The 14,339-nt window shown below is 42.3% G+C and overlaps 1 protein-coding gene across 3 annotated transcripts in view; it reads left to right on the top strand.

Moving 5' to 3' along the window:
- Positions 1–14,339, top strand: part of SLC35B3 (solute carrier family 35 member B3) — a 168,471-nt gene that overhangs the window by 62,928 nt on the left and 91,204 nt on the right. For all 3 annotated transcript variants that reach the window (XM_053714730.1, XM_053714732.1, XM_053714731.1), the window contains exon 7: positions 3,953–4,045. In XM_053714730.1, coding sequence (XP_053570705.1) covers positions 3,953–4,045 — 93 coding nt within the window. The remainder of the gene's footprint in view (positions 1–3,952; positions 4,046–14,339) is intronic.

The following is a 14,339-nucleotide window of genomic DNA, read 5'->3' as shown; positions in this document are numbered from 1 at the left end:
ATTCGGATAAGGTAGTCCTGCGTACTAAACCTGGGTTCTTACCTAAGGTAGTTACTAACAGGAATATCAATCAAGAGATTGTTGTTCCTTCTTTATGCCCAAATCCTTCTTCAAAGAAGGAACGTCTACTGCACAACCTGGATGTAGTCCGTGCTCTAAAATTTTACTTACAGGCAACTAAGGAATTTCGACAAACGTCTTCTCTGTTTGTCATTTACTCTGGGCAGAGGAGAGGTCAAAAAGCTTCCGCTACCTCTCTTTCTTTTTGGCTTCGTAGCATAATTCGTTTAGCTTATGAGACTGCTGGACAGCAGCCTCCTGAAAGAATTACAGCTCATTCTACTAGAGCTGTGGCTTCCACTTGGGCCTTCAAGAATGAGGCCTCTGTTGAACAGATTTGCAAGGCTGCAACTTGATCTTCGCTTCATACTTTTTCCAAATTTTACAAATTTGACACTTTTGCTTCATCGGAGGCTATTTTTGGGAGAAAGGTTCTTCAGGCAGTGGTTCCTTCTGTATAAAGAGCCTGCCTATCCCTCCCGTCATCCGTGTACTTTTGCTTTGGTATTGGTATCCCAGAAGTAATGATGACCCGTGGACTGATCACACTTAACAGAAGAAAACATAATTTATGCTTACCTGATAAATTCCTTTCTTCTGTAGTGTGATCAGTCCACGGCCCGCCCTGTTTTTAAGGCAGGTAAATATTTTTTAATTTATACTCCAGTCACCACTTCACCCTTGGCTTTTCCTTTCTCGTTGGTCCTTGGTCGAATGACTGGGAGTGACGTAGAGGGGAGGAGCTATATGCAGCTCTGCTGGGTGAATCCTCTTGCACTTCCTGTTGGGGAGGAGTAATATCCCAGAAGTAATGATGACCCGTGGACTGATCACACTACAGAAGAAAGGAATTTATCAGGTAAGCATAAATTATGTTTTCTGACTTTCAAAAACAAAACAAAAACAAATCAGTGACCAATATAGCCACCTTTCTTTGCAAGGACACTCAAAAGCCTGTCATCCATGGATTCTGTCAGTGTTTTGATCTGTTCACCATCAACATTGCGTGCAGCAGCAACCACAGCCTCCCAGACACTGTTCAGAGAGGTGTACTGTTTTCCCTCCTTGTAAATCTCACATTTGATGATGGACCACAGGTTCTCAATGGGGTTCAGATCAGGTGAACAAGGAGGCCATGTCATTAGATTTTCTTCTTTTATACCCTTTCTTGCCAGCCACGCTGTGGAGTACTTGGACGCGTGTGATGGAGCATTGTCCTGCATGAAAATCATGTTTTTCTTGAAGGATGCAGACTTCTTCCTGTACCACTGCTTGAAGAAGGTGTCTTCCAGAAACTGGCAGTAAGACTGGGAGTTGAGCTTGACTCCATCCTCAACCCGAAAAGGCCCCACAAGCTCATCTTTGATGATACCAGCCCAAACCAGTACTCCACCTCCACCTTGCTGGCGTCTGAGTCGGACTGGAGCTCTCTGCCCTTTACCAATCCAGCCACGGGCCCATCCATCTGGCCCATCAAGACTCACTCTCATTTCATCAGTCCATAAAACCTTAGAAAAATCAGTCTTGAGATATTTCTTGGCCCAGTCCTGACGTTTCAGCTTGTGTGTCTTGTTTAGTGTTGGTCGTCTTTCAGCCTTTCTTACCTTGGCCATGTATCTGAGTATTGCACACCTTGTGCTTTTGGGCACTCCAGTGATGTTGCAGCTCTGAAATATGGCCAAACTGGTGGCAAGTGGCATCTTGGCAGCTGCACGCTTGACTTTTCTCAGTTCATGGGCAGTTATTTTGCGCCTTGGTTTTTCCACACGCTTCTTGCGACCCTGTTGACTATTTTGAATGAAACGCTTGATTGTTCGATGATCACGCTTCAGAAGCTTTGCAATTTTAAGAGTGCTGCATCCCTCTGCAAGATATCTCACTATTTTTGACTTTTCTGAGCCTGTCAAGTCCTTCTTTTGACCCATTTTGCCAAAGGAAAGGAAGTTGCCTAATAATTATGCACACCTGATATAGGGTGTTGATGTCATTAGACCACACCCCTTCCCATTACAGAGATGCACATCACCTAATATGCTTAATTGGTAGTAGGCTTTCGAGCCTATACAGCTTGGAGTAAGACAACATGCATAAAGAGGATGATGTGGTCAAAATACTCATTTGCCTAATAATTCTGCACTCCCTGTATGTGTATATGTGTGTTTACAGTGAGGGGGGAAAATATTTGACCCCTGCTGATTTTGTACATTTGCCCACTGACAAATAAATGATCAATCTATAATTTTAATGGTAGGTTTATTTGAACAGTGAGAGACAGAATAACACAAAATTCAGAAAAAAACGCATTTCAAAAAAAGTTATAAACTGATTTGTATTTGATCCCCTATCAATCGGCAAGATTTTTTGCTCCCAGGTGGTCTTTTATACTGGTTACGAGCTGAGATTAGGAGCACTCTCTTAAAGGGAGTGCTCCTAATCTCCTCCGCTTGTTACCTGTATAACAGACACCTGTACAATGAACCAATTAATCAATTAGATTCCAAACTCTCCACCATGGCCAAGTCCAAAAAGCTGTTCAAGGATGTCAGGGACAAGATTGTAGACCTACACAAGGCTGGAATGGGCTACAAGACCATCGCCTAACAACTTGGTGAGAAGGTGACAACAGTTGGTGCGATTATTCGCAAATGGAAGAAACACAAAATAACTGTGAATCTCCCTCGGTCTGGGGCTCTATGCAAGATCTCACCTTGTGGAGTTTCAATGTTAATGAGAACGGTGAGGAATCAGGCCAGAACTACACGGGAGGATCTTGTCAATAATCTCAAGGCAGCTGGGACCAAAGTCACCAAGAAAACAATTGGTAACACACTACGCTGTGAAGGACTGAAATCCTGAAGCTCCCGCAAGGTCCCCCTGCTCAAGAAAGCACATGTACAGGCCCGTCTGAAGTTTGCCAATGAACATCTGAATGATTCAGAGGAGAACTGGGTGAAAGTGTTGTGGCCAAAATCGAACTCTTTAGCATCAACTCAACTCGTCGTGTTTGGAGGAGTAGGAATGCTGCCTATGACTCGAACATCATCCCCACTGTCAAACATGGAGATGGAAACATTATGCTTAGGGGGTGTTTTTCTGCTAAAGGGACAGGACAACTTCACCGCATCAAAGGGACGATGAATGCGGCCATGTACCATCAAATCTTGGATGAGAACCTCCTTCCCTCTGCCAGGGCATTGAAAATGGCTTGTAGATGGGTATTCCAGCATGACAATGACCCAAAACACATGGCCAAGGCAACAAACATTAAGGTCCTGGAGTGGCCTAGCCAGTCTCCAGAACTTAAACCTTCAGCTCCCTCCACAGATTTTCTATGGGATTGAGTTGCCAAACGCCAGTTTCAAAACCTTAATGACTTGGAGATGATCTGCAAAGAGGAGTGGGACAAAATCCTTCCTGAGATGTGTGCAAACCTGGTGGCCAACTACAAGAAGGTTTTGCCATCAATTACTAAGTCATGTTTTGCAAAGCGGTCAAATACTTATTTCACTCATTAAAATACAAATCAATTTATAACTTTTTTGAAATGCGTTTTTCTGGAATTTTTGTTGTTGTTCTGTTTCTCACTGTTCAAATAAACCTTTGTTATAGACTGATCATTTCTTTGTCAGTGGGCAAACATACAAAATCAGCAGGGGATCAAATATTTTTTCCCTCACTTTATTTGTACTCCTAACCAATTATAAAACTACTAAAAGCTCTGAAAGTTTTAAAATATATATTTTTTTTTTAGAAATGGTTTTATGCAAAAATCATCATGTATGAGATGTACTACTCTGCCAATGTATGTTCCTTTGTTTAAACAACGTTGTCAGAGTGCAAGTTCTAGGAATGTGCCCAGATATCATCACCTATATGTATTTTAATGTTTCAGGTTCTGTATTCCTATTCAATAGGATTTGTTTACATTTTGCTGGGATTGGCATCCACTAGTGGACTGAGCCCTGCAGTAGCATTCTGTTCCAAGGTATGAAGCAATTTGTATCACTAAATAAAAAAAATGTAATGTGACTATTCTGCTAAAGAGGACATTTTATTCAAAGGATTTAAAATTCAAATCACCTTTGTAATGATAGTACAAATAACACATTGGTCCTGTAGAGATGTAAAGTGTTTTATAATATTTAGCTCTTTTGTAAACGTTAAAAAGAAACCCCCTGTATTACACTTTCCCCATATCAGCACTTTACTCTATAGCACACAAGTCAAATAATGTGCTATAAGGGTTTCTAATGACAGCATTTACATGCCTTTTTGATGCCTGCCCATATAGCTCTGCTCTTTTAGTCATCTAATGTTATAAACAATCAGAAGCTGTAATGCTACCCTTCAATCAGTTATGCTTCGTCACAGCTTAGGCGGAAAAGCAGGAGTGGGCACTACAATAGATCTATCTGCAATATGGTCTATAATAAGCTGCATGAACTGATAACTAAGTAGGAGGGAAAAAAAGAACAGAGCTGGATGCACAGTTTTCCAAATTAAAAAGCTAAGTAAACCGCTAACTTTAAACATCCTTACAGTGTTATGGGAGCTGCCATATTATATTCACTGGGTCTTAGGTGAGACAGCCAACAATTTGTTAAAGTAACATTAAAGGGACATGAAACCCACATTTTGTCTGTTTTTCAACGAAGGATGGAAAGAGAATGAAGCAAATTAGATAATAGAAGTAAATTGGAAAGCTGTTTAAAATTGTATACTCTATCTAAATCATGAAAGAAAAAAATTTGGGTTTCATGTCCCTTTTAACCCCTTAAGGACCACAGCACTTTTCCATTTTCTGACCGTTTGGGACCAAGGCTATTTTTACATTTCTGCGGTGTTTGTGTTTAGTTGTAATTTTCCTCTTACTCATTTACTGTACCCACACATATTATATACCGTTTCTCTGGTAAGATGTATCGAGTCCACGGATTCATCCATACTTGTGGGATATTCTCCTTCCCTACAGGAAGTGGCAAAGAGAGCACCCAAAGCAGAGCTGTCTATATAGCTCCTCCCTTAGCTCCGCCCCCCAGTCATTCTCTTTTCCTGCTTAACTGCTAGGAAGGGTAAAGTGAGTGTGGTGACAAAAATGTTAGTTTTTATTTTCTCAAGCAAAAGTTTGTTATTTTAAATGGTACCGGTGTGTACTATTTACTCTGGCAGAAAATGGATGAAGATTTCTGCAAGGAGGATGATGATCTTAGCATTTTGTAACTAAGATCCACTGCTGTTCTCACAAGGGCTGAAGAGTCCAGGAAAACTTCAGTTGGGGGAACAGTTTGCAGGCTAAACTGCATTAAGGTATGTTCAGTCTATGTTTTTCTTGACAGACTGTGTTATTTCTAGAAAAGGCTGGCAATATCCCCATGAGGGAAAGGTAAGCTGTATTCAGTAAAAGAGGAATCCAAGCTTGCATAAAGGGCTCATAGTTACTGGTGACACTAATAGGAAAAAACGTTTTGGTTTAATTACAAATATAACATTTTTTGAGGGACTTTAAGGGGTCTTTGTGGCTTGTTTAAGGGTTATTAACCCACATGGCTAGTTTAAGAAACACTCTGTGGTGTTTCTTTTAGGCCCCATAACATCGAGTGAGGTGGGAGGGGCCTATTTTCAGTTGCACAGTTTATTTACCTCAGAAGCATCCAGCTATGTATTTGAGGGCTGTAAAGAGGTTTTTTTCCCCACAAATCGTTCCTAAAGGGCAGGTAGGCGCCACAGCAGAGCTGTGGCAAGATGCTGAACGTTATTTTACCGGTTTTGAAGTTTTTTCAATCTGGTTTTTACATTAAGGGGTTAATTGTTTATTTGCATAATGGTGCAAAGTTACTAAGGCTTTATGATGCTACTGTAAAAATTTCGTTTTGTTTACTGCTTTTTTACACTGTTTTGCAGAGTTTGTGCAGCTTTTTTTCTCTTAAAGGCACAGTACCGTTTTTGTTTAAAGTGTTATTTTCTTTGATTAAAGTGTTTTCCAAGCTTGTTTGTTTTATTACTAGCCTGTTTAACATGTTTGACACCAAGAAAAATCCTTGTTCTATGTGTTTAGAAGCCATTGTGGAACCCCCTCTTAGAATGTGTCCCACTTGCACTAATATGTCTATAAATTATAAAGAGCATATTTTAGCACTTAAAAATATTGCAATAGATGATTCTCAGTTAGAAGGAAATGAGGGTTTAGCATCTAGCTCTCCCGAAGTGTAACAACCAGTAACGCTTGCACAAGTGACGCCAAGTACCTCTAATGCGTCAAATTCATTTACTTTACAAGACATGGCCATAGTTATGAATAAAACCCTCAGAGAGGTTTTCTCTAAACTGCCTGGTTTACAAGGAAAGCGTGACAGCTCTGGGTTAAGAACAAATGCTGAGCCGTCTGACGCTTTAGTAGCCGTATCCGATTTACCCTTACAATGTTCTGAAGTAGGGGTAAGGGATTTGTTATCTGAGGGAGAGATTTCTGATTCAGGAAAGACGCTCCCTCAGACAGATTCTGATATGACGGCCTTTAAATTTAAGCTTGAACACCTCAGCTTATTGCTCAAGGAGGTATTAGCTACTCTAGACGATTGTGACCCTATAGTGGTCCCAGAGAAATTGTGTAAAATGTACAGATACTTAGAGGTTCCAGTTTACATTGATGTTTTTCCAGTCCCTAAGAGGATTGGGACTATTGTTACTAAGGAGTGGGATAGACCAGGTATTCCGTTCGCTCCCCCCCCCCTGTTTTTAAGAAAATGTTTCCCATATCTGACACCTTACAGGACTCGTGGCAGACTGTTCCTAAGGTGGAGGGAGCTATTTCTACTCTTGCTAAGCGTACAACTATACTTATCGAAGACAGTTGTGCTTTCAAAGATCCTATGGATAAAAAATTAGAGGGTCTCCTAAAGAAAATTTTTGTTCATCAAGGTTTTCTTCTCCAACCTATTGCATGCATTGTTCCTGTAACTACTGCAGCTGCTTTCTGGTTTGAGGCTCTAGAAGAGGCTCTTCAGGTAGAGACTCCATTAGAGGATATTACGGATAGAATTAAGGCCCTTAAGTTGGCTAATTCTTTCATTACAGATGCCGCTTTCCAAATGGCTAAATTAGCGGCAAAGAATTTAGGTTTTGCCATTTTAGTATGCAGGGCGTTATGGCTTAAGTCCTGGTCTGCTGATGTGTCATCAAAATCTAAGTTGTTGAACATCCCTTTCAAAGGAAAGACCCCATTCGGGCCCACACTGAAAGAAATTATTTCAGACATCACTGGAGGGAAAGGCCATGCCCTCCCTCAGGATAAAACAAATAAGATGAGGACCAAACAAAATAATTTTCGTTCCTTTCGGAAATTCAAAGGTCCTGCTTCAGCTTCCCCTGCAGCAAAGCAAGAGGGGAATTCTGTCCAATCCAAGTCAGTCTGGAGACCTAACCACGCTTGGAACAAAGGTAAACAGGCCAAGAAGCCTGCTGCTGCCTCTAAGACAGCATGAAGGGGTAGCCCCCGATCCGGGACCGGATCTAGTAGGTGGCAGACTCTCTCTCTTCGCTCAGGCTTGGGCAAGAGATGTTCACGATTCCTGGGCTTTAGAAATTGTGTCCCAGGGATATCTTCTAGACTTCAAAGACTCCCCCCCAAGGGGGAGATTTCACATTTCTCAGTTGTCTGCAAACCAGACAAAGAGAGAGGCGTTCTTGCACTGTGAAGAAGACCTACATACCATGGGAGTGATCCGCCCAGTTCCAAGAGCGGAACAAGGGCTAGGTTTTTACTCCAACCTGTTTGTGGTTCCCAAAAAAGAGGGAACTTTCAGACCGATCTTGGATCTCAAAATTCTAAACAAATTCCTCAGAGTACCATCTTTCAAGATGGAGACTATTAAGACTATTCTTCCTCTGATCCAGGAGGGTCAATATATGACTACCGTGGATTTAAAGGATGCGTATCTACACATCCCTATTCACAGAGATCATCATCAATTCCTCAGATTCGCCTTTCTGGACAGGCATTACCAGTTTGTGGCCCTTCCTTTTGGGTTGGCCACGGCTCCCAGAATTTTCACAAAGGTGCTAGGGTCCCTTTTGGCGGTTCTAAGACCGCAGGGTATAGCAGTGGCGCCTTATCTAGACGACATCTTAATTCAGGCGTCGACTTTCCAGCTAGCCAACTCTCACACGGACATCGTGTGGGCTTTTCTGAGATCTCACGGGTGGAAGGTGAACATAAAAAAAGAGTTCTCTCGTCCCTCTCACAAGAGTTTCCTTCCTAGGGACTCTGATAGACTCGGTAGAAATGAAAATATTTCTGACGGAGGTCAGAAAATCAAAAACTTTTAATCACTTGCCGAGCTCTTCATTCCATTCCTCGGCCATCAGTGGCTCAGTGTATGGAGGTAATCGGACTCATGGTAGCGGCAATGGACATTGTTCCTTATGCCCGCCTACACCTCAGACCACTGCAACTATGCATGCTCAAACAGTGGAATGGGGATTATGCAGATTTATCTCCTCAACTACATCTGGACCAAGAGACCAGAGATTCTCTTCTCTGGTGGTTGTCTCAGGACCACCTGTCTCAGGGAATGTGTTTCCGCAGGTCAGAGTGGCTCATAGTAACGACTGATGCCAGCCTGCTAGGCTAGGGTGCAGTCTGGAAATCCCTGAAAGCACAGGGCTTATGGTCTCGGGAGGAATCTCTCCTCCCGATAAACATTCTAGAACTGAGAGCGATATTCAATGCGCTTCAGGCATGGCCTCAGCTAGCTGCGGCCAAATTCATCAGATTTCAGTCGGACAACATCACGACTGTAGCCTATATCAATCATCAAGGAGGAACACTGAGTTCTCTAACGATGATGGAGGTAATCAAAATAATCCAATGGGCGGAGGATCACTCTTGCCATCTCTCAGCAATCCATATCCCAGGGGTAGAGAACTGGGAGGCAGATTTCCTAAGTCGTCAGACTTTTCATCCGGGGGAGTGGGAGCTCCATCCGGAGGTATTTGCCCAGCTGACTCGGCTATGGGGCACACCAGAATTGGATCTGATGGCGTCCCAACAGAACGCCAAACTTCCTTACTACGGGTCCAGGTCCCGGGATCCCCAGGCGGTACTGATAGATGCTCTAGCAGTGCCCTGGTCCTTCAATCTGGCTTATGTATTTCCACCGTTTCCTCTCCTCCCACGTCTGGTTGCCAGAATCAAGCAGGAGAGAGCTTCGGTGATTCTGATAGCGCCTGCGTGGCCACGCAGGACTTGGTATGCATACCTGGTGGACATGTCATCTGTTCCACCGTGGACTCTGCCAATGAGGCAGGACCTTCTAATCCAAGGTCCATTCAAGCATCCAAATCTAATTTCTCTGTGTCTGACTGCTTGGAGATTGAACGCCTGATTCTATCAAAGCGTGGTTTCTCTGAGTCGGTCATTGATACCCTGATTCATGCTAGTAAGCCTGTCACCAGGAAAATCTATCATAAGATTTGGCGCAGATATCTTTGTTGGTGTGAATCCAAGGGTTACTCATGGAGTAAGATTTGGATTCCTAGTATTTTGTCCTTTCTCCAAGAAGGATTGGAGAAGGGATTATTAGTTAGTTCCTTAAAAGGACAAATATCTGCTTTGTCTATTCTTATACACAAACGTCTGGCAGATGTCCCAGACGTTCAAGCATTTAGTCAGGCCTTGGTCAGGATCAAGCCTGTATTTAAACCTGTTGCTCCACCATGGAGCCTAAATTTGGTTCTTGATGTTCTTCAAGGGGTTCCGTTTGAACCTATGCATTCCATAGATATTAAGCTTCTATCTTGGAAAGTTTTGTTTTTGGTAGCTATCTCTTCGGCTCGAAGAGTTTCTGAGTTATCTGCTTTACAGTGTGACTCACCTTACCTAGTTTTCTATGCAGATAAGGTGGTTTTGCGTACCAAACCTGGGTTTCTTCCTAAGTTTGTTTCTAATAGGAATATCAATCAGGAGATTGTTGTTCTTTCTCTGTGTCCTAATCCTTCATCAAAGGAGGAACGTGTGTTGCACAATCTTGATGTGGTTCGTGCTTTAAAGTTCTACTTACAAGCAACTAAAGATTTCCGTCAAACATCTTCATTGTTTGTTGTTTATTCTGGTAAACGGAGAGGTCAAAAGGCCACGGCTACCTCTCTTTCCTTTTGGCTGAAAAGCATCATCCGTTTGGCTTATGAGACTGCTGGCCAGCAGCCTCCTGAAACAATTACTGCTCATTCTACTAGAGCAGTGGCTTCCACATGGGCTTTTAAAAATGAGGCTTCTGTTGAACAGATTTGTAAGGCGGCGACTTCGTCTTCGCTTCCATACTTTTTCCAAATTTTACAAATTCGATACTTTTGCTTCTTCGGAGGCTATTTTTGGGAGAAAGGTTCTACAAGCAGTGGTGCCTTCCGTTTAAGGTACCTGTCTTGTCCCTCCCTTCATCCGTATCCTAAAGCTTTGGTATTGGTATCCCACAAGTATGGATGAATCCATGGACTCGATACATCTTACAAGAGAAAACAGAATTTATGCTTACCTGATAAATTTCTTTCTCTTGTGATGTATCGAGTCCACGACCTGCCCTGTCTGTTTAAGACAGGTAGTATATTTTTAATTAAAAAACTTTAGTCACCACTGCACCCTATAGTTTCTCCTTTTTCTTCCTAGCCTTCGGTCGAATGACTGGGGGGCGGATCTAAGGGAGGAGCTATATAGACAGCTCTGCTCTGGGTGCTCACTTTGCCACTTCCTGTAGGGAAGGAGAATATCCCACAAGTATGGATGAATCTGTGGACTCGATACATCACAAGAGAGAGAAATTTATCAGGTAAGCATAAATTCTGTTTTTTCTCGCCATTAAATGGACTTTCTAAAGATACCGTTATTTTCATCATATCTTATAATTTGTTATAACAAAATTTATAAAATATGAGGAAAAAATGGAAAAAAATGACTTTTTCTAACTTTGACCCCCAAAATCTGTTACACATCTACAACCACAAAAAAACACCCAGGCTAAATAGTTTCTAAATTTTGTCCTGAGTTTAGAAATGCTCAATGTTTACACGTTCTTTGCTTTTTTTTTGCAAGTAATAGGGCAATACATAAAAGTAGCACTTTGCTATTTCCAAACCACTCTTTTTTTCTCGAAATTAGCGATAGTTACATTGGAACACTGATATCTGTCAGGAATCCATGAATATCCCTTGACATGTACATATATTTTTTTAGAAGAAAACCCAAAGTATTGATCTAGGCCGATTTTGGTATATTTCATGCCACCTTGCGATCAAATAAAAAAAAACATTCACTTTCACAAATTTTTTCACAAACTTTAGGTTTCTCACTGAAATTATTTGCAAACACCTTGTGCAATTATGGCACAAATTGTTGTAAATGCTTCTCTGAGATCCCCTTAGTTCAGAAATAGCAGACATATATGGCTTTGGTGTTGCTTTTTGGTAATTAGAAGGCCGCTAAATGCCACTGCACACCACACGTGTATTATGCCCTGCAGTAAAGGGGTTAATTAGGGAGCTTGTAGGGTTAATTTTAGCTTTAATGTAGTGTAGTAGACATCCCAAAGTATTGATCTAGGCCCATTTTGGTATATTTCATGCCACCATTTCACTGCCAAATGCAATCAAATAAAAAAATTGTTCACTTTTTCACAAATTTTAGGTTTCTCACTGAAATTATTTACAAACAGCTTGTGCAATTATGGCACAAATGGTTGTAAATGCTTCTCTGGGATCCCTTTTGTTCAGAAATAGCAGACATATATAGCTCTGGCGTTTGTTTTTTGGTAATTAAAAGGCTGCTGCGCATAACACGTGTATTATGTCTAGCAGTGAAGGGGTTAATTAGGTAGCTTGTAGGGAGCTTGCAGGGTTAGTTTTAGCTTTAGTGTAGAGATCAGCCTCCCACCTGACGCATCACACCCCCTGATCCCTCCCAAACGGCTCTCTTAAAAAAACATAATTCTGCTGTGTGGGATCCCCCCCCCCCCCCCCCCCCAAACAGCTCTCTAACCCTCCCCGTCTACCTTAATGTGCGCCATCTCATGAGAAAGCCAGGGCGTACTCCGAGGGAAACGTGTTAAGCTTTTTGTCCATCCTGTTGATCCGTAGTTAGGCTGAAACAAGGGTTCCGTTTGAGTGTTAGCGGTGTATCTGACCGTAACTTGGAAACAACAGCAGCTGACAGACTGATCTTTACGGGACTTTTATTTACTTTTTGCGCAAAATAACTTACATCTAGTAAGTGTATTTTTAATGTGCAGTTGATGCTTTGAATTAAAAACTTCTTGAATCTAGGTTGCTCTGTCTCCTTTTTGTTTTCACATGTGTGTATGTATATATATATATGTGTGTGTATGTGTGTGTGTGTGTGTGTGTGTGTATATATATATATATATATATATATATGTATATACATACACACATACACACACACATATATATATATATATATATATATATATATATATATATCTGGGCGATATGGGCAAAAATGAAAATCTCGATTTTTTTTTTTTTTTAACCTAACATCTTAAAAAGCGACCTACTGATTGTTTTACAAAGATTTTTACGAGATACTGTTACCGGCGACTAACGAGTCCGATATGACTATAGCAGTCTCACATGAAACATACTGCCCACTATACTAGACTTATTTTTGCGGCCATATTGGAACTTCACACAACCCTATATGAACTGTAAACCATCACTATGCTTCTAGAATATAGAGCGCCAATAAGGAGCATAGGATTGTCCCTCACATTAGGCAGACTAATAAAAAATTATATGCCCCATGGCTAATAAGAGTAGCACTGCAGTCTGCTGTGTCACAGTGCATAAAACACTACCCATACACATGAAAAAGGAGCTCCGGTGTTAAGAGGGATACACCGGGGGGTCCTATATAAATCCCACATAATTTTAAAAAATAACATCCTCTAGATGCTTCCTATAGCCTGTAATGAGTGTCTGGATTCTGAATGAAGGTATTTTGGACCATTCCTCCTTGCAAAACATCTCCACTTCAGTTAGTGTAACGGTACCAACAGGATACCAAGGGTTAACACCAGAGAACAATTTGGCTTTTCTTATCACCTAGGCGTCTGCTCTCTGAGGGTGATTAAACAATGGACTGTTTATCACTAACTTTAATGACAGTACACAATAGCTTCTTAAAGTTGAACACAGTTAACTCCTTCAGTACTGACAGAAGGGTCTGTCACATATACATAGCACACAATACAGCCTATAGACAACCTTTCTTACATTATAGTCCAGAAGTGGCTAGGTTTGCCACAATGCTCCCCCAGAACCAAGCCGGCATGCACAGTCTGATCCCAACGGATCGGCTTGGGGATGTCCGGGGAAGTACTCACAGATCACTTTCCAAGTTCAGTTTGTCTGGACAACCCGTCGGCATTAACGTTTTGTTTCCCTGGGCGGTAATGGATTGTAAAGTCGAAGGGCTGCAGCGCCAAACTCCAGCGCAGCAGCCTGGCATTGTCCCCGGCCACACGGTTCAGCCACACCAACGGGTTGTGATCTGTGAGTAAGGAAAAAGGTTGTCCATACAGGTACGGCTGCAACTTTTTGAGGGCCCACACCACGGCCAGGCATTCTTTTTCGATGGCGGCGTAGCTTACTTCACGGGGCCACAACTTTCGGCTCAAGTAAGCTACGGGGTGTTCTCCGCCATCTGCTCCAACTTGGCTCAGCACTGCCCCCACTCCAAACATCGAAGCGTCTCTGTGAACAAGAAATCTTTTAGTGGGATCGGGTGCAGCAAGTACAGGCGCATTAGTTAGAGCAGTCTTTAGTTGTTGGGTCACCTCTGCGGTAAACTGGGTGCCCCTATCCGATATTATCTCCTGGGGGAACCCTACCCGGGAAAATATTTTTATTAAGGCTTCAGCTACCGTCTCTGCATGGATGTTGGAGAGAGCAATGGCCTCGGGGTACCTAGTGGCGTAGTCCACCACGGTTAAAATGTACCTCTTCCCGGAGGGACTGGGCTTGGGTAGTCACGGGGTTAACATCAGCGGGACCCATGGGAGCATAGGCAGAAACAAGGGGGGCCAAGTCATTTCCAAGGAGAACATCAGCAGGTAAGTCCTTCTTGACCCCCACATTCACAGGTCTAGCGCCCACTCCCCAATCCAAATGTACCCTGGCAACAGGTAGGCGGAACACAGTGCCCCCTGCTACCCTCACAGCCACAGTGTCTCCAGTGTGCTGTTTCTCAGACACCAAGTTCTCTTGAAGCAAGG

This window comes from Bombina bombina, chromosome 5 (assembly GCF_027579735.1).
Source record: "Bombina bombina isolate aBomBom1 chromosome 5, aBomBom1.pri, whole genome shotgun sequence".
In the NCBI taxonomy this organism is placed as follows: domain Eukaryota; kingdom Metazoa; phylum Chordata; class Amphibia; order Anura; family Bombinatoridae; genus Bombina; species Bombina bombina.
This window is presented reverse-complemented; position numbering and strand designations above follow the sequence as displayed.